The sequence below is a fragment of the Ptiloglossa arizonensis genome, chromosome 11 (assembly GCF_051014685.1).
Source record: "Ptiloglossa arizonensis isolate GNS036 chromosome 11, iyPtiAriz1_principal, whole genome shotgun sequence".
Taxonomy (NCBI): domain Eukaryota; kingdom Metazoa; phylum Arthropoda; class Insecta; order Hymenoptera; family Colletidae; genus Ptiloglossa; species Ptiloglossa arizonensis.
In genome coordinates, this window is record NC_135058.1 from 14,365,313 (window position 1) to 14,384,473 (window position 19,161).

A 19,161-nucleotide genomic window follows, 5' to 3' on the forward strand; every position below is an offset into this window, starting at 1 on the left:
CCCCCCCCCCTCAACCCCTATATCGATTCCGTGAATCTCACTCATTCGGGATACCCTTACGAGGATGAAAGCGAACGATGGTCACAGATAATTTTTATAAATGTATTTCCACCCCGTCCCTCGCAACCCTACTCCCTCTCTCCATCACCATCTCTCCACCGGTACTCTCGACGAACTCCGAATCGATCGATGGTCGTCGCAGAGGCGCTCGAAAGAGTTGGCAAACTAAACAAAAAGAAAAATATGCAAACGAGAGCAAATAGAAAGAAGAGAGAGAGAGAGAGAAAGAAAAAAAAAACAATATTAAATTTCAATTGACGAACCGCTGCCACGTCTGGGCACACTGTGTCACAACCCAACCAGCATGTCCAATAACTTACAATATTACTATCATAAGTACAATATATTAAGTGTTTTCAGAAAATATATGATCTATATATGATAATAAAAACGGGAAAACGTTTCATTGGTCCGAGTACTCTCATTCACGCATTTTGATCCTCGTTCACCTTCGCCCTCATTCGTTCCGTGTACTGTATGCATTTAGTGCATTAGTCCCTCGATGACGAATCAACTGCGACTGGAGCGACGTTCTTTCATCGTGGCAAGAATGCAGAGCGCCAGGAAGAAGCTCAGCAACTGGAACGAGAATCGTTCACGATCTGAGAATAATTGGCAAAACGAGAGATTGATACAGCAGGCGGTAGTGAATGTTCAGAAATGGAAAATCCAAGTTTTAGTTGTTGTAGTATGATCAAATTTATTGTCAGCTGAACCCTCGAAGCCAGTGTCTACTAGAAACAAAAGCACAATCAGACATTTCACACATGAAAGTTAAATTATTTTATTTTTCATGCGAGGGGAAAATTCGTTTCTGTTAACGTTCTTTAAATTTTTATCGAATAAACGGAGATACATCACCACACGTTGGTTGTATTGATTTTTGTTGAAGAAGCTACGAATGAAAAGTTATTTATCTTGTATTTAATGTCCGTGATTAATATCTAGATCAAATTTTTGTCTAGTTCTGATAAAAGACAGAAGAGTCTTTTTCATCGACACATTTTAAGATTAATGTGGATGCTGACAGGGTCTGCCCTCTATTCATAATATACGGAACATGAAAGTATCTCGTTCCAAACCTGCTAGTGGACTCGTCGGTAAAGTAGATATAAAAGACTACCAGTGTGGCTGCTGACAGAGTCTGCCCTCTATCAGCGATATAAGGAACATGAAACGTATCTCGTTCCAAACCTGCTAGTATACTCGTCGGTAAAGTAGATCTAAAAGACATTTAAATTAATTACTTAATAATATGTTTGTACGAATTCAAAGTACTACCAGTTCGAGTCCTTTCGATTTCAAACTCTGCCCGCTATATCAATCGTGCATATTTCATCTTATAATCACAATAGCTTACTATGATCACAAAGATCAAGAGCGCTGATATGTTTATCGCGGGAATGTAAGACTTGAGTGAAAGTACAGCATTCTTTAAACATCCTGCCTTGAAAGATACAGCATCCGTCATTTGTATGCACTATAAATAATTGTTCATGTATACGTTACGCAATAACGAGAGCATCTCTTTCGAACTTCTTTTTAAAATCACTCAATTATCACCAGTGCTTTTGCCCTCAATATTCGATTTGAAATAGAGAAATTTTTTTTAAATATTCACGTTGTCGCAAAAATCGTCTCGTATATTGCAGAAGAAGTTACAGAAATTGTTAATCGAAAAGAATTCGCTAAAAGATTACTTGTCAAGGAAACATTACGTGTTCGATAGCAATGGCGCAGCAACTTTTCGGAATATTGATACGATACTTGATCCAGTCGCTCGAAGACTTAATTCCACAACACTTCAGCTAAAACACAGTTCTTTCTTAACATCTATCTGTGGCGTTCGAAAGAAAAAGAGGAGAGTAAAATACAAGACAGTTTGCAGTAGTAAGTACAGTACGTGCGCGAAAAGATTGCATCTAGAGTTATGGCGGGTCCTATTCGTTCAATGAGTATTATATTCGTCAAGTAACAAAAATGTAATTCGTTCAAGTTTTCTAGCAGTTCTCGTTTATATAGTCAAATTATATCTAGTCTGTACGTGTCTATGGATATGACCCCTAAACGAATAGAACCCTCCATATTCCTCGCGCGCGTATAATGGACGAAACTAATTTCTCACGTGTCGTTGAGTATTATCCCAAGCCTCTTTACTCGACGACAGGGAATTATAACTTTTGATGGAGGTGACCATATCATTCTGGATATTTTTCGTGATGTACTCGACAATCCATAAGCTCAGTAACGCGTTGATAAATATAACGCCAAGGAAAATCAAGCAACACGTAGCGTACTGAAACGACATAACGCTCTTAAATTTCTCAATGCACGGTACAATAGTGCATTCTTAATTGATGCTATTCGTGAAATTAGGTATTCTGAGAATTGTATTTTATCTCGTTGCGTTTGTTAGCTTCTCGAGCTCGTCGAAGACAGGTGTAAAATAAAATATGAGTGAAATAAAAAAAAAAAAAGAATTCCTAACCTAGAACCGTTACGCAGTCCTCGAAAGTGGTGAGGATAATTTTGTATGAATTAAGTGCATCGGTTAAACGTGTATTATTATAGTACGTTTGTTTCTGAGTGTGCAACCTACGATGTTCAACAAGATCCTTTGTTTCCGTATCAGTCCAACAATTCCGAGCAAGGACGTTAAAGAACCAACAAGACCCGTAAGCAATAAAGTAATCAGGAAACACCGTTGTCCCATTAGTCTTGACATTATTTTATCGTCAATGATCGTCCATATCGATGTTACAACACCAACGATGCCTGCGAGCTTTATTTATTTCAAATCAAATTAAACCAGTATGCATTATTTTAAATTAATTCACCGAGTGATTGTTCGACAGTTCACTTCGGTTACTTACGAACGTTGTTGCGTTGATGGTTACAAAAACAGGTTTACCGCATCGTCGCGACAGATAACCGTGCGGAAAATCATGGAAACGTATTCCAAGAAAGTGTGGCCTTTTGTCGGTCGAGATGGTTCCATTACTATCGGTGACATCCTCGTCCGTTTCTGTATCATCCTCGTTTCCATCGTCTTCGTTATTACCGTCACCGCTAAAAAATTTATTCCAGTTCATGTGTGTTTATGTAATCTGAATTTGACCGAGGAAATAATTGAATGAAAACAAAATGAAAGAACCGACGGTTCTCTCGATCTGTTTTATCGGACTGATACCACTATTACTTGACTAGATAAAATATTAGTAATTTTAGAGCGACCTCTTCGTTATCGCATGGCGATTGCAGAAACTACATTCAACTAAGCCATAAAAGTCGGTAAAGATGGTTAATGCAGAAAACTCGTCCCTCTATATCATGTGAGGTCGTATCAAACTTATCAGATTTAGAAAATGATGTAACAGATGGAGTTTGAAATATTTTAGCAACATAAAACTAATTATAAAAATATTTTAAAAATTTCAGCAGTTTAATAAAATTTGCCAAGTCCCAATTATTTTCAGACCGTACTTTGGATTAATTCATACTCTAAAGAAGAAATAATTGAATAACATTTGGAACATTCATATTCTTTTCAATGACTAATAATGTAGAATTACATAAAGGAAATGGGAGAAAAGTAGAAAAAGAAAGAAAGCTATTTTCATTGCATGAAATGTATTTATTGAAATGTATCAGAGTTATATACTTATTCGTTTGTTTCTTATGCGTTACAAAAGAGCTTTACATTGTAATAGTCTATTTATTGAAATAAATAATATTTATCTGTTTACTATAACAAGAAATTATATGTGTGGTACAGGCTTAACAATTTAATAAAACTGAATATTTGTAGCGATTGTGTAGTATTTTCACCATTATTTGATGGAAAATAATATGTAACAATTGTTCGATAAAAAATTTAATTCAAACAGATAAAACATATAGAATACTAAAATCTGAAGTAAAATATTGAATTATATCTATATAAGTCTTTAATTCATAAAATTAAATAGTGTGTACATTTGTTGTTTAGAACTAAAGGAACTAGATATTGAAACTGTTTCGCGCCGTTTTTACTTGACACGGGCTAGAATTTGTAATCGAATTATTCGTGAGAAATGCTCTTTGTTACACTGATATTCATGTGCATGTCATAAACAATTTAACACGGCAAAATGAACAAAAAATTCTTTTCAACACCTTCTGCTGCAAAAAGGACTAAATATCGGTAAATTTTTATAATACTTGTTGAAAATTTTATTTTAACCTTATTTCGCGTACATTATGTGAACTCATAGTTGCCCTTCTTTTATTATTGCGTAAAGAAAATATTTTACTAGCGTAAACTGAGTCTAGAATTTTTAAGTGCATAGTATACAATCATTTTTGTTGACACGAATGTCATAGTCAAATTAAGAACCTTAATCAATGTCTTTTTTCAGTTCTTTATTTAGCACCTATTTTAAAATATTTTTTTTATTAACAGAGACGAAGATGAGGATGATTATCCTGGTTCCTTTGAAGCCGAATTGGCTAATATGGATGAAATGGATGATGATTTTGGAGATGTATCTCAAATGATTGAGGAGGTATATAAAAATAAAATAATCGTACTTATAATGAAAACAAAATTGATTATTATAAATTTAGTTTAGAGTTTAGAGTTAATATCTGTGTTTAAATTGTTATATACAAAATGATTTAGACACATTATTGATCAATATTTTATTATTTTAGCCACCCGATGTACCATTAATTAATGAACGAAAAGCAGTGAGTTAATGCCTGTGATAGAAGTGTTTATACGTTAATGTATGTTTTAAAGTCTAACTATATTTGTTCAATTTGAATGTTAAAATAACTTATAACAGTTTTCATTGATCATGTATTTCATTGATTTAGACATTTTTTTTCTATATATAATAATGTACTTCTATAATCACTTGTGTATATACTGATGCACTACATTATATTCAAAACTTCATAGACATTATGTTTGCAAATCGTATTAACTAATGTATCCCAACTATATACACTATTTTTCATTGTTCACTTGCTGCTTTTCCTATGTTACATTTTTGTTGCTAAAATGCTTTTATATGATGTTCTTTAGGTTTGTAACAAAAAACACTATCAAATGTAATTAATAATTTTAAGTTACTTTTAATAGGGTCCAGAACAAGAAAACACATTTTCAAAATGGAGTAGACCTCCTCCACCACAATTAAATCCACAAAAAGATGCATTAATTTTTCAACAAATAGAAATTGATCATTATTTAGGTAAATTAATACTACTACAAGAAGAAATGAGAACAAAAAAAAATGTCCAGTTTCTAATACATCTGTAAAATTATCTTTATTCAGGAGCACCATTACCTGGAATGCCAGGTAGTAAACTGGCTCCCGTACCAATAATGAGAATGTATGGTGTTACGGAACAGGAAAACTCTGTTTGTTGTCATGTCCATGGATTTTGTCCTTATTTGTATGTTTCAGCACCATCCAACTTTACAAATCATCATTGCAAACCATTTAAGGTACAGAATCATGAAAACCATTTGTATTGTTCAATTTGAACATTCTGTAAATTGCTTGTCTTATTACTTATCCATACATTATTTAGGATGCTCTGAATACAGCTGTGTTAAAAGATATGAGGTCAAATCCACAAAATATTCAGGAAGCTGTCTTAGCTGTGGAGCAAGTGTACAAACAAAATATGTATGGATATGCTGGAAGTGAAAAATCACTATTTTTAAAAATCACAGTAGCAGTTCCACGATTAATAGCCCCTTGCAAAAGATTGCTTGAAAGTGAAAACATTTTTTCTGATCTTAAACACCAATACAGTGCTTTTGAAAGCAATATTGATTTTGATATTAGGTGGGTAGAATAAATTTTAATACAATTTTAATGTTTTCAGTTACTTTCAAGTAAGTTTTTCTGTATATTTCAGATTTATGGTTGATAAATCAGTTGTTGGATGTTCATGGATTGAATTGCCACCAAAAATGTGGAAATTACGTAACCATTATGGACACATGTTACCATTGACTACAAGATGTCAGTTAGAAGTAGATGTTGCATGGGATGCTTTCATTTCTCATGCACCAGAAGGAGAATGGTCAAAAATTGCACCATTTAGAATACTTAGTTTCGATATTGAATGTGCTGGACGCAAAGGTTAGCTTACTTTTCTTATATATATTTCTTTCTCTATTATATATAAAACTGCATAAATATATATATAAACTTTATTTATAAATATAGGTATTTTTCCTGAACCAAATCATGATCCTGTTATACAAATTGCTAACATGATAATAAGACAAGGAGATCCAGAACCTTTTCTACGGAACATTTTTACACTTGATACATGTGCGCCTATTGTTGGCTGTCAAGTTTTAAGTTCTGATAAGGAAAGTGTAATGTTAGAGGTACAAATACATTCAAAGTTTTATTGTTGTATCAATCATTTTTAGACTAAATCACTGTGTTAATTTTATTTTATTTTATTTCTGTTAGAAATGGGCTGATTTCGTGAGACAATCAGATCCTGATATTTTTACAGGATATAATATAAATAATTTTGACTTTCCTTATCTAATTAATCGAGCAAAGCATCTCAATGTAAAAAATTTTGAATTTCTTGGTCGAATAAAGAATATAAAGTCTGTAATTAAGGTTCACGTTCTTCAGAGTAAACAGATGGGTCGACGTGAGAATAAATCCGTAAATTTTGAAGGAAGAGTTCCATTTGATTTGTTATTGGTAAAGGCAATCATTTTTAATTCTATTCAAAATACTAATATAATGTAATAAAGCTAAAATTATGTTTATATTTAGGTTTTGGTTAGAGATTACAAATTAAGATCTTACACTTTGAATGCAGTTTCTTACCACTTTTTGCAAGAACAGAAAGAAGACGTTCACCATAGTATTATTACAGATTTACAAAATGGTAACGCGCAAACACGTCGAAGACTTGCTGTCTATTGTTTAAAGGATGCATATTTACCGCTCAGATTGTTAGATAAATTAATGTGTATTATTATTTACATGGAAATGTCAAGAGTTACTGGAATTTCTATTTACAATTTATTAACCCGAGGACAGCAAATAAAAGTTGTTTCACAGCTTCTGAGGAAGGTTCGTTACAATAATTATCTTTTTATAGTTATCAATACAAATTGGCAATTCGAATTACAGACATATTATTTCAGACTCGGGAGAAAGATTTTTTGATGCCAGTACATCATGGCCAAGGTAACGACGAACAATTCGAAGGTGCAACAGTTATAGAGCCAAAACGTGGATACTATAGTGATCCTATTACTACTTTGGATTTCAATTCCCTATATCCAAGTATTATCATGGCACACAATTTATGTTATACAACACTATTAAACCATGATAGGGAAGTTAAATATAAAGTCAATACTGATGATACGACTAAAACCCCAAGCAACTCAACGTTTATCAAAGCTAATATTCGAAAAGGAATTCTTCCTGAAATTTTGGAGAATCTTTTATCCGCTAGAAAAACAGCAAAGGCTGAATTAAAAAAAGAGACTGATCCATTGAAGCAAAAAGTTTTGGATGGCAGACAATATGCTTTAAAAGTATCAGCCAACTCTGTCTATGGCTTCACTGGTGCACAAATGGGAAAATTACCTTGTTTGGAAATATCAACGGTAAAATTTTATAATATATAAATTTCTCTTACTGTTAATGTGTATTTTATTGAACGTAAATTATAGAGTGTAACTGCATATGGACGCGCTATGATAGAACAAACAAAACAAGAAGTAGAAGAACAGTATTGTGTTTCAAAGGGATACGAAAATGACGCTGTAGTTATATACGGAGACACTGATTCCGTTATGGTTAAATTTGGTGTTAAGACGATCGAGGAAGCAATGCAACTTGGAAGGGAAGCGGCAGAATACGTAACGTCAAAGTTTCTCAAGCCTATAAAATTAGAATTCGAGAAAGTGTATTTCCCATATTTATTAATTAACAAAAAACGATATGCTGGTTTGTATTTTACGCGTCCCGATAAGTACGATAAAATGGATTGCAAAGGTCTTGAAACTGTGCGAAGAGATAATTGCCCTTTAGTAGCAAACATGATGAACACCTGTTTGCAAAAGTTATTAATTGATAGGTAATTGAACATTAAATTTATGGTACTTATAATCTTGGAGAAGGAAAAGTATTAAAATTATTTTTTATGCTAGGAATCCCAATGACGCCCTAAATTATGCGAAACAAATTATAAGCGACCTTTTATGCAATCGTATTGACATTTCTCAGTTAGTGGTTACGAAAGAATTGACTAAAACTGACTATAAAGCCAAACAAGCACACGTTGAATTAGCGGCAAAAATGAAAAAACGAGATGCAGGAACTGCGCCTAAACTCGGAGATAGAGTTCCATATATTTTCATTAAAGCTCCAAAAAAAACACCGGCCTATCAAAAAGCAGAGGATCCAATCTACGTATTAGAGAACAACATTCCTATAGACACAAATCATTATTTAGAAAATCAATTGTCCAAGCCACTTGTGCGTATTTTTGAACCAATTCTTGGCGATAAGGCAGAATCGCTCCTGTTGAAAGGTGATCATACACGCACAAAATCTATTGCTACATCCAAAGTTGGTGCTCTCTCTGCTTTTACACTTAAAAAAGAAGTGTGCTTAGGTTGTAGAGCTGTTTTGACATCAGACAGAGAGAAAATGGCTGTATGTAAATACTGCGAACCAAAGGAAGCAGAATTCTTTCAGACTGAATTATATGCTGGTAGGCTATTAGAAGAAAAATTCTGCAGATTATGGACAGAATGTCAGAGATGTCAGGGAAGTCTTCATCAAGAAGTGTTGTGCACGAGGTTTGTTTTATGAAAATCTATATTCTTACGAAATTTTATCGAATAACAATAATTGTAAATCTGTTTGTACTAGTAATTAATTTAGAATTTATAGACGCGAAAATTTTAATTGTAATCGTGACTTTCTTTTTCAGTCGTGACTGTCCAATATTCTACATGAGAAAGAAAGTTCAGATGGAATTAGACACCCAAATGAAACGTATTGAGAGATTTGGAATTCCAGAGTGGTAACATTTATGCATTGGAAAACATGCTTTAGGTATATATGTACAATAATTATTAATAAATACATAAATGATTATTTTAAATAAATTTATAGTTTCTTTATACTGTCATACTTTCTGCTCCCGTGTTTGAAAGTATAAATTGTTATTCTTAGTGCATTAAGTTGATTCAACAGATTATTAATTCTAATCCATAAAAACACATGATATTAAATTATAATAAATTACAAGCATAGAAAAATTTGCATAAAACATTTAATTGTTTTGCAAGTTCTTTGTACAAATTACGTGTAGAAAATTAGTTTATAACTTTCACTATCAATTGTGTATAACATAAATGGATAAATATTTTGTAAATACATAGGAACATCTTCTACTTTAGAAAATTCTAAAATTATATATTCCCTTTTTTTAAATAATTTAAATGACTGGTCAAACTGCAATTGATACTTGGAATATTTATTATGAAATAGTGTCTATATTTATTTTAAATACATAAATTATCAAATCTCAGTACACTGCTCAGTAAATGCGTTTGATCAACGTACTTAAATATTATTTAGTATTATTTGGTATATGAACTGAAACAATTAAAATCAAATAGTTCACTTTTAAACAAAAACTAACAACATACACTTAATTTTCTTTTGTTGGGTATTGTTTTGAAATGAATGACACATAAAATACTAATCTCATTTTTGTACGGCAGTATTAAGCTTTTCCGTGATTCCATGTTACAAATTTATAAGTATTCAAAGTATTGTGTTTCAAACGTAAATCAAAATTTTTTGCGTTTACATGGATTCTTTTTTTATAGAAAAAAAACTTTTTACATTTTAGTGTCTTACATTATATAAATGAAATTAAACCAGTTACACATATGTACATAATTATTCACACAGTGTGTCATTGACACGTTAAACGATTTCCAATTGTACTGCAATGTCTATGAATGATAGCCTTGGTTAATATCATAGGAAAAGTAATATACAGGTATTTAAACAAAAATGGAACAATCTGATGCATACAAATTCTGCATAAAGAGAAATTCAAAATTTATCATTTTGTAATCTTCGTTATCAGAATATAAGCAGTTAAAGTTTTTACATGTATGAACATCATGGATATATATTGCTTGTGTTAGTGCGGGCATGTGTGACTGCGCGATTAGCTAGTTGGGATATAAATAGCGCATGTCAGGAATCACATTAATAAACTGTAACTGCTCCTACCTTAAAAACAAGATTCCAGATTACAAAATGATACAGGACTTTTTTAACTCTTTTCATATGAGGAAATTGCACGTTTCAATTTATTCCATTTTTTTGAACCCCCTGTATTTATATTAATGTACACTGTACTTTTTGCCGCCAATTGTAAGAATGAACTTGCATTTTCCTTATAGAATTTATTAAAAAACTTGTTGAAAGTTTTGTTGTATTGCTTTGTGAGTGGCAAAAGTCACTTAATTACATTATTAAAGTAATAAAAGCAGAATTGTGGTAACGATAAAATATCAGATACTAATGCACAAAAAAATACTTACATTTAAAGATTTTCTATTTTTATTTCATTTTAAGTTATGTAAAAAGATAAAATTTTTAGTTCACTTTTATTCCGTATTTCATATTACGAAAAGTATGATAAATCTTAGATTAGATTCTTGATGGAAATTGTAAGGCTATTTAAAATATAATTATAATAAATAAACGTAATGATACGCCCAGCTCAGCATGGGTGATTCAAAGTGACAGTCGTGTGACTAGTCTTCTCAGTAAGGCTTGGGTAAAAAAGATTTTCTTCAATAACGTTAATCATTTTCTACTTTGCAGTGCATTCGACAACCAATCCATCGCTTGATCAAGTCCCTCGCCTTTTGTTGCAGATGTTTTAAATATTTGGAATGTTCTGTTTTTAAGGGCATCCAACCCAAGTGCCTGGTGTACTTCTGCAACACTTAAACACCCTGCCATATCTTGTTTGTTCGCCAAAACTACCAAGATGGCACCTTGTAATTCTTCTTCCTAAAAGCATATAATCAATATACTTTTATATAGGATATCGATAACTTTGTTGTATCTTACTGTTTCATTATCATGATATTACAAATTTTGTTCCATATTTTAGGAACATAATATTTTTTATTGCAAACGGTGATTGAATAATATTGATATTTAATAAAATATAATTTGAAATTAAATTATTTAGCAAAAGTACTTTATTAAGTCCACCACTTCCTAATTGTATATTAACACTAAAAAATACTTACTCTCAACATGTAAATTAATTCATCTTTCGATATACCTATCCTATCTTTGTCTGCTGAATCCACAACATAAATTATTGCATCTGTATTTGAGTAATAACACCTCCAATATGGTCTGTAAATTTAAAGGAGGTCATTATTGATATGTTTTTGTTACGTTAATAAATTCACAAATCATGACACTTATTTATAATTGATAAACATTGTAAGTAACATTTATATACATTATATTAAACATAATTTTTTTCAATACATAATGATACAATCAACATACCGTATACTAGTTTGACCACCAAGATCCCATACTTGAAACTTTAAATTCTTATATGTAACTTGTTCTACATTGAACCCTATAGTAGGTATTGTTGTAACCACTTCGCCCACCTGCAATCTAATAAATACAAGATTGAAGAAAATTCACAACTTGTCACACAAAGTCCAACAAGCTTGTCTTAAATTTTTCATAAATCATACACACATATCTAAATCTTTGGTTATAAATGGTAATGTAAAATAAACGACGTTCGTCGAATAAGTAAATCAATCACACAAACTGATAGAAAATAAGAAACAAATGAGAATGTAGTGTTAATTTTAATGTGTATAGAAGTATGTAAAACGTAAACTGTCAAGTGCTTTGTAGGCGAGGATGTCAATGTAGACCAAACCTGTACAAAATCGTAGTTTTCCCGGCTCCATCTAGACCCAGAATTAAAATTCGCATTTCCCGGCTCCCGAGCAAATTGCGAAAATAACTAAGTAATCCTCCTGGAAAGACGAAAGTTTCAGAATTGTGTACGAATATTATAAAATACGACAAACTGTCCGCTGATCAACTCAATATTTGTATTCATTTTGGAGATTCTGCGATCTCAGGAGCGTATATCCATGAAAATATATCGCACGACTCACCCATGTCGATAACGTATTATTTCCAATTCATATAGTATGAATTAAAGTTTATTGTCAAATATAATAACCACACTTGTGTCTAAAGTAACCGGGGCGCACACCCCTTTAAGTGTCCACGGATGCGGTTCCTTTTGGATTACTTGCTGACTTGTATTTCAACTCGTGTGAAGTTCGTTGCTGTTCCTTGCGTTTTCGATATACCAACTTAGCGTACAAATTACTACTATATTCAGAAAAATTTTTTGTAACCTGTTTTTACCGAGTAAATTTATTTATTGCCATCTCTATTCTTTCCTAAAGTTTTTCAATCATTTTTCGTTTTTAACATATGTCTGATATAATTATGAATCATGATAGATGCAAATATTTTTACATTATAATGATTTTATATTTGAAATAACGTCTTTTCGCCGAATTAATATACGAAATATATTAGACCTGACATTTACTATCTTAAGATTTATTCATTCAAATTGTTTAAAAGCCTGTACGTATATTGTTTACGTAACATATGTTTAGGAAAATGTAATTGTAATTGTAAATAGTTAGAAACGTATATAATCATATAAAACTCTTTTATAAAATATATTTTTGTACAGACCATTTTAATTAAATTTTTTAATTTAAAGATATTTTGTATAATTCGCTATGTACGTAGTAGATTTCTTCTTATTTTATTCGGAATAATAAATTCTTCGCAAAGTTACATATTTCGTAGGCAGTCTTCTGTTTTGTTGATCCTCATACAATAAACACTATACTTTAATTGATAAGTTAATAAAGTGCACTTTGATATGCCACTCCCAGTCATTTGAATGAGCAGTGACGAAAGAAGAATATATAGATTCATATACAGTGCGTTTTAAATAAAGTATTAGTTTAAATAAAATTGTTTGCTTAGAAATTATTCAGCTTTATTTTTTTAAATAGTTTATATAGTGAAGAAAATGTAACAAAAAACTGATGTGAAGTACATCAAAAGCAATGTGTTGTTAACAAATGTTCAAATAACATCAGTAAAAAAATTAATAAATCTTTACAAATACAACTTTATAACTCCCATGTTCACCCTGATATGTTTCACTCCCTCTCTCTGCAACTCCCAACCTTTGCCAGCTCTGCTTGTGAAGAATATTCTTTATCCTATTTCTTCATTATTGTAAAATATTGAACATTGTTTCAAGTAAATAATATATTTTTTGTTAGAAGAACTATCCAAAATTATACAAAAGATTGATGTGTCATTTAAAAGAATAAGGAAGAAACCACTCCCGCCACCACAGGCTAGTCCTCCAAGCTTACTCTTAATGTCATAGACAAGGGACTCGATGAATCTAAAAATAGAAAAAAGAATTTTGTTGCTATCTCCGCTAATTTCTGCAAAAAAATCTTATAACACTTCCTTGAAGGAATCTTATATATCACACTCGACTTGTTGCGTAAATATACATAGACACTTGTGACATAACTGACATTGAAAAACTTTCAAAGATGAAATAATCAGTATACTTCAAGCACTAATCACGGTTTATATCACCTGTACATTTATCTTATTTTAACAATGTCTTATATCAGGTATTGAACTTTAATTATAAATTAATATTACAGTAGTTCCATAATAATTAAAATGGAACAGTTAGACATATGTATAAACACATTCGACAAATGTACAAAAACAAAAGTTATAATTCAACGAAAATAATGTGTGGCATAATATATTTTCATTAATTTTACTGAATATGAAATCTATTCTATTTCTTTTCTAAATAATGCATGTGCTATTAAATATTTAAAATCCAGAGTATTTTCCGAGATATATTAAAACCGTGATATCTAATCATGTGATATTAACACGGAAAGTTTGAAATAATTACAAATATATATAACATTCCATGCCGCAGCGAAATACATTAACGCCGTTGATAATTGTCGTGACGTTATTGCTGTTCGTCACGACTGCTAACAGATGGCAGAGATATCGTCTTCCACGTTCGTCTCTCACGCAACAGGTTCTTTTTTTTGTAGCCTGGACCGAAAGTGGTTCTGCTGGGATGCTGCACAAACGCGGCGCCTGTGTTGCTAGTAATTGACAGCTGCCGAAAAGCGGCGACTCGGTTGGACGTGCGTGCGGATACTTTGCCTCATAATGAGACGAATGATATCGCCCGTAAAAATTTGAAATAAACCAAGTGAATCTGTTATCGTTCTCGCTATCGCGACGCGGTTATCGTCGATCACGCTACATTATGTATTTGCGCGAACATCGTCGTCCGCGGGGCACCGTTTAAAAAGTTCGTGTGTGTTTACAGTTTCGCGAGATATCGTGGTGTGCTTTACGAAGCGATCATGTATTCCATCGTGGAACATTCCGTATATTTTACGTGTCCTTTGGACGAACGGTGAGAACCAAAATGCAAATGCAACGCGAACACTAATTCGGGAGAGTGAAATTTCTGTTAAAATTTTCGTCAAGTGTTCTTCGAGCGCTCGTCATGCCGGAGATATACATATGTTTGTCCCCACCAACACATTGAAGGAACTTCGGTAAGTCGCGTACAGAGACACAGCGATATCATATGTATTTATGTCAGAATACAGTTTTAAGAATTATTTTATCGTTTTCAAACTACGTTAATACGCATCATTGATAAAATTATTTAAAATACATAATTAATTTATCAATTAAGAAAGAAAACTTGCAGTCTCTGTGCTGGATATATGCTCTTTAAGCATTCCAAAATTGTATGTAGCAATGATAACGATAAATTAAATATTGGCAGTAAAATAGCGTTATATTGTTAGTTAGTAAAATAATTTTCATAAGGATATAAACGAAATGCTGAAAGCAATCAATAAAGATCGACCGTGCTCATTTTATAAAATCGAAAAAGCTTGGTAAATTGGGCTCGTTCAGAAAGTTTGCGCACTCTAGCTTCTAATAACCTCCGGGAACCGGTTTTCCCGAAAATCAAATTTTTTCTCAACTGCACTGGATGTTCTCGTACGCCCGAGGCAACGAATACCTCCGACATTCAGCTTCTCTTTTGCCCAAAGAGGAGCACCGTCTACGATTCGTCGGGAAATCATAACATGCTGCATAAACCTTTGAGAAAGAACGATTTGGGTCTCTGAAAGGATTTACAGCTAACCGGTTACCGCGTAGGCTGCACACTCGCGAGAGCCCTCGTCTGATAGATCGTGATCCTCCTCGGACTTTCGCCTGTTCACTGACGTACACGGAGACATTGATACAGGCCCGCATCAAATGTCCCCATCTAACGAATGATAAATAGTCAAAGACACTGTCCCGTGGGAATCAGCGTACCTACAAATATAATACATCTTTGCCGATAAGGAGCATAAATTCCAACCAGTAGCGATACTCCTTACGACGCGTACTCCTGACGCGCAGTACTATGTATATTACACGTAATTTCGTATCGTGTTTACCCAGACTCTTTGAGCGATCGTAAACACAGTACCTGCTACCATAAACTCGAAGAGCCGCGTCATACAAATCCCTCTACCGCGCGTGCAACTTATTAAATCGTCGGCCGTCTACTTGTGCGGACCGCGTCCACGATCCCCCCGATCGATAACGATCCCATAAATCGTATTGATCTACGGCCCCTAGGGGGACCGTTTACGTGCATCCTACTAACATCGGGGGAAGAAGTCACGAGAAGAACTGTTACGAGCGACCGCCGGTAAGGTACGCGAACGATACGCGACAAAGGAATGCATCCGTGTTTCTCCCGGTGGATCCGTAGGATAGAATTGCCTGGCGTAGCGGGGAAGGGGAACGTATAAAGCAATAATAACAAATGGGGGAGACTCTGTTCTAAGAAAGGTCATCGGGGTTTCGCGGGAGGAAGAGGACAGCACCGGTCCACGCGTTCCATCGTCCCGATCGATTGCCAAATACGCGACTCGCGCGACACGATCGACCGACCGACCGATCGAGAAATTCGTTGCGAGATCATGGCAAGTGTCGCTCACGATACAACCGTGCCCGGGAGAGAAGGAGAGAGAGACACAATATAAAGCCGCGTTTCTCCTGAGAAGAGGATCGCGCGCGGTGAGGGTTCGTATAAGAGAAGCATACGAGTGGGGGGTAGAAACAGATCGAAGGTGGGGGTAAAGAGTAGGACAACGAGGAGAAAGAGAGAGCAAGCAGAGGAAAGGTGGTGAGCCGAGCGAGATGGGTGTACGCGATATAGGTTTCGGTTTGGGCAGCCGTTGGAATGCGGCGGCAGCGGGGCGGACGCATGGCCGTACGCCGTGCCATGCCACGCCGTATGTACGGACACTGAATGCCGTACGGCTTGGCCGGTGTATGTACAGGACCCAGCGCCGCGTCCAGTGCATTCCGCGCCCCAGGCAGAATCCGTACTTTTGTTTACGCCCACGTGCGCCTCCCTTCGGACACGAATTTTCTCCTGGTCCGCGTTAAATCACGCGCACGGTCCCCATCGTATTATTATTTTTCACTGTCGACGCGCACGCGCGCTGCATATCGCACGTACCCGCGCACGAGATCCACTTGCGTGACATTCGACGGGCTTTGCACCAGTTTTTCCGAATGTAAATTTAATTGGAAGTTCTTCACCTTTCGTTCCTAACCTTTTCACTGTCAAATTAATCAGTGATAGGCTCTGTGCCGAACTAATTTCATAATTTATTTTGTAACAATGATTATACTTATGAATAAATGGAACAATCGATGTTCGTTCGTATTTAGTTTGTGATTTATTCCACCAGCTTGGTGTTAACCTCGATAGGCCATGTGAGTATCCTTCGGTAATAGGACAACTGTCCATTGCGCATGCAGATTGCGCACGCGTCTTGATTATTTTTAAGTTAGACTGGTATCGTATGCACGACGGGATGTGGAAATTATTTTATTTATCTTTATTATAAAGCAATAGAAATATCCGGTGCATTGCCATTTTCAAAGAGGGGTACATTAAGCATGTGTTATCGAACGCAGAAAACTTATACAACCGCAAAATATTATTTTCGGTTACATCACGAGATCAGAATCATTACATGTGCACATCCGCACGAGTGATTCAGCTGGTCTGAAGTTATTTGAAGCACGATTTCTGTGTTATTCTTTGTGCTACACGTACTTCCAATCGGTTAGAAGTAAACGCAAACCAAGGACATCTGCCATCAATTAAATACGGAATTAAAATGAAATAGTGTTAATTTAGGAGATAAAAGACGTTAAATGGGTAGTTTTATTTTACAAAGCGAGACTAACTCTCGACACCACGGAAAGAATCATACACGCTTATATATTTTCTTTCGAAAACAGGTGCCTCTAATCACGAGAGCTGATTACAAGAATTCATATATATCTAGGTAAAAAACTTTATCCCTTTCTTAACGAACGGGAACGCGCGAATGACGTGTTTAAATTGGACTTGGAAGTTATTACGCACGTTTAACTATCATCGCAGCAAAATAACAGGGATTGGATATTGCCTGTAGTTCGTGAGCTTAACGAAGGCGCCAAGAAAAATAGTCGCAGATAAAGAGTATATGTAATACAAGAGCAAGAAAAGAATGATAACGAGTGGAGTGGATGTAGAGCAGAACCGAATACGAGGGGAAAACGAGCCAGTAATGTGTGGTACGAATAAAAAGTCGCAGCACCGGTTATTTTATAAGAAGATGATAGAGAGTAGAATAAGGCTAAGACGTTCGAATAGCTAGATCACAAAGAACTGTGCAAGTGAAACAAGTAGCATATGATGTACGTTTAGATACGTTATATGAAATGGTCTATACGCCAGCAACAAAAATTTGTTATATTTAAAATTAATAAGGAATGATTTACCTCTTTAACGATGAAATAAAATTAGACACAATTGACGAATAGTACACGATCGAATATTATACGAAGAACGGTGTTCTTCCAAGCTCGTAATGCAAACGGCAGCCATTGGACGGACGAGGAGTTCTTTTTTTTTTTTTTTTAAGCTGCGAAAGAAGGAACGTCGGAAACAGTTACTTCCTCGTAAAAACACTCGAACGGTAAAAAACACTCGGAAGGATCCTCAAGAATGTCAGCATTCCGCGAACATCTCGTGGATGAAAATTCTACGAAAGGGCAGCCAACATTGCACGCGTGCTTTCACTTTATGAAGAAACGGGGCGCGGGAGGGGAAGGGGGTGACGAGAAGGGTGGGGTGGGGGGGAACGAAGCTGTTCTTGATATGCACGCTTAAGGAAGCACTTTGGCTGCCAGCCGGAGTAATTGCATACAAGGGCCCGTCAAAGGGAGCAACACGATGCGTTGGCTCCCACAAAGTTTGCGGGACCGATTATTTCGCGAATGAAAAATATTATTTGCAGACACGTGAAAATTTCTTTCGACGAGGATGTTCAACGGTGACTTGAACTCGTATGTCAACAAGCTGCGAAATTCGAGTCACGAATCGAACGAAACTGTTAACATTCGTAAATAAAAGTTATTCGGTTACTACGCAGATAATTTTTTCTCCGTTCTTGGCACATTTTTTACATTGACATTGCAAGTTTGTTTATATAACTATTACAAACTTTACAAAGTTTCATTTTTATAACATTTTGTTTCATTTTTATATGTATCCCGTTAATGAAAAATCTGCTCGAAAATTTCTATTAAATTTCGTTCAACTTATGGTCCGGTTCCATAATTCAAGAACTCGATGCAACGCGTGTAAAGGAGAACAGGTGTAAAATCGCGCGCCGAAAATAAGATTCTCAATTTGAGACTCGATATAATAATTGAAATTCAAAGAATGAAATGAAAACTATTACAATGTTGTATATAATTGTAATTATAACCTGAATCAATC

The 19,161-nt window shown here is 34.5% G+C and overlaps 5 protein-coding genes across 7 annotated transcripts in view; 2 read left to right on the plus strand and 3 right to left on the minus strand.

The window, feature by feature from the left end:
- Window positions 1–1,359: 1,359 nt before the first annotated feature.
- On the minus strand, window positions 1,360–3,194 carry LOC143152931 (uncharacterized). 2 transcript variants are annotated; one of them, XM_076323570.1, is made up of 5 exons: window positions 2,934–3,194; window positions 2,660–2,842; window positions 2,186–2,356; window positions 1,779–1,868; window positions 1,360–1,540 (listed from the first exon to the last, which is right to left on the minus strand). In XM_076323570.1, exons 1-5 carry the CDS (start codon window positions 3,150–3,152, stop codon window positions 1,376–1,378), a joined length of 828 nt encoding a protein of 275 aa, XP_076179685.1. In that variant the 5' UTR covers window positions 3,153–3,194; the 3' UTR covers window positions 1,360–1,375. The 2 variants fall into 2 exon arrangements, with proteins under 2 accessions (XP_076179685.1, XP_076179684.1); XM_076323569.1 differs by having other exon boundaries at window positions 1,440–1,540; window positions 1,761–1,868.
- Window positions 3,195–4,105: 911 nt separating this feature from the next.
- On the plus strand, window positions 4,106–11,335 carry Pold1 (DNA polymerase delta 1, catalytic subunit). Of its 2 annotated transcripts, XM_076322937.1 has the most exons (15): window positions 4,106–4,243; window positions 4,502–4,604; window positions 4,753–4,788; window positions 5,186–5,297; window positions 5,382–5,554; window positions 5,641–5,900; window positions 5,974–6,200; window positions 6,288–6,454; window positions 6,543–6,788; window positions 6,864–7,166; window positions 7,241–7,711; window positions 7,778–8,184; window positions 8,258–8,911; window positions 9,046–9,170; window positions 10,968–11,335. In XM_076322937.1, exons 1-14 carry the CDS (start codon window positions 4,191–4,193, stop codon window positions 9,140–9,142), a joined length of 3,309 nt encoding a protein of 1,102 aa, XP_076179052.1. In that variant the 5' UTR covers window positions 4,106–4,190; the 3' UTR covers window positions 9,143–9,170; window positions 10,968–11,335. The 2 variants fall into 2 exon arrangements, with proteins under 2 accessions (XP_076179052.1, XP_076179053.1); XM_076322938.1 differs by lacking the exon at window positions 4,753–4,788.
- Window positions 9,828–12,646, minus strand: Arl1 (ADP ribosylation factor-like 1). The gene is made up of 5 exons (XM_076322939.1): window positions 12,314–12,646; window positions 12,070–12,169; window positions 11,676–11,792; window positions 11,405–11,516; window positions 9,828–11,159 (listed from the first exon to the last, which is right to left on the minus strand). The coding sequence occupies exons 1-5, from the start codon at window positions 12,315–12,317 to the stop codon at window positions 10,950–10,952; spliced, it is 543 nt and encodes a 180-aa protein (XP_076179054.1). The 5' UTR covers window positions 12,318–12,646; the 3' UTR covers window positions 9,828–10,949.
- A 558-nt stretch (window positions 12,647–13,204) lies between these two features.
- On the minus strand, window positions 13,205–14,670 carry LOC143152588 (uncharacterized). Its single transcript, XM_076322885.1, has 3 exons — window positions 14,651–14,670; window positions 14,188–14,523; window positions 13,205–13,647 (listed from the first exon to the last, which is right to left on the minus strand). Exons 1-3 carry the CDS (start codon window positions 14,668–14,670, stop codon window positions 13,452–13,454), a joined length of 552 nt encoding a protein of 183 aa, XP_076179000.1. The 3' UTR covers window positions 13,205–13,451.
- LOC143152697 (ankyrin repeat and BTB/POZ domain-containing protein 2) overlaps window positions 14,353–19,161 on the plus strand; it is a 41,738-nt gene continuing 36,929 nt past the window's right edge. Inside the window, exon 1 of the mRNA XM_076323082.1 lies at window positions 14,353–14,857. The gene's annotated coding sequence lies outside the window, so the exon portion shown is untranslated. The remainder of the gene's footprint in view (window positions 14,858–19,161) is intronic.

Excerpts from the sequence above, each read along its gene's own strand:
- LOC143152931 (XM_076323570.1), bottom strand. The coding sequence starts at position 3,152 with ATGAACTGGAATAAATTTTTTAGCGGTGACGGTAATAACGAAGACGAT. Across the intron at positions 2,843-2,933 it reads CCATCAACGCAACAACGTTC|CTCGCAGGCATCGTTGGTGT; the intron begins GTAAGTAACCGA and ends AAATAAATAAAG. Across the intron at positions 2,357-2,659 it reads AAAGGATCTTGTTGAACATC|TACGCTACGTGTTGCTTGAT; the intron begins GTAGGTTGCACA and ends ATGTCGTTTCAG.
- Pold1 (XM_076322937.1), top strand. The coding sequence starts at position 4,191 with ATGAACAAAAAATTCTTTTCAACACCTTCTGCTGCAAAAAGGACTAAA. Across the intron at positions 6,789-6,863 it reads TTCCATTTGATTTGTTATTG|GTTTTGGTTAGAGATTACAA; the intron begins GTAAAGGCAATC and ends GTTTATATTTAG. Across the intron at positions 8,912-9,045 it reads CAAGAAGTGTTGTGCACGAG|TCGTGACTGTCCAATATTCT; the intron begins GTTTGTTTTATG and ends TTTCTTTTTCAG.
- Arl1 (XM_076322939.1), bottom strand. Across the intron at positions 11,793-12,069 it reads AAAACTACGATTTTGTACAG|ATTGCAGGTGGGCGAAGTGG; the intron begins GTTTGGTCTACA and ends TGTATTTATTAG. Across the intron at positions 11,160-11,404 it reads AATTAATTTACATGTTGAGA|GAAGAAGAATTACAAGGTGC; the intron begins GTAAGTATTTTT and ends ATATGCTTTTAG.
- LOC143152588 (XM_076322885.1), bottom strand. The coding sequence starts at position 14,670 with ATGGAATACATGATCGCTTC. Across the intron at positions 14,524-14,650 it reads ATGGAATACATGATCGCTTC|CGAGAACGATAACAGATTCA; the intron begins GTAAAGCACACC and ends GCGTCGCGATAG. Across the intron at positions 13,648-14,187 it reads ATGGAATGTTATATATATTT|ATTCATCGAGTCCCTTGTCT; the intron begins GTAATTATTTCA and ends TTCTATTTTTAG.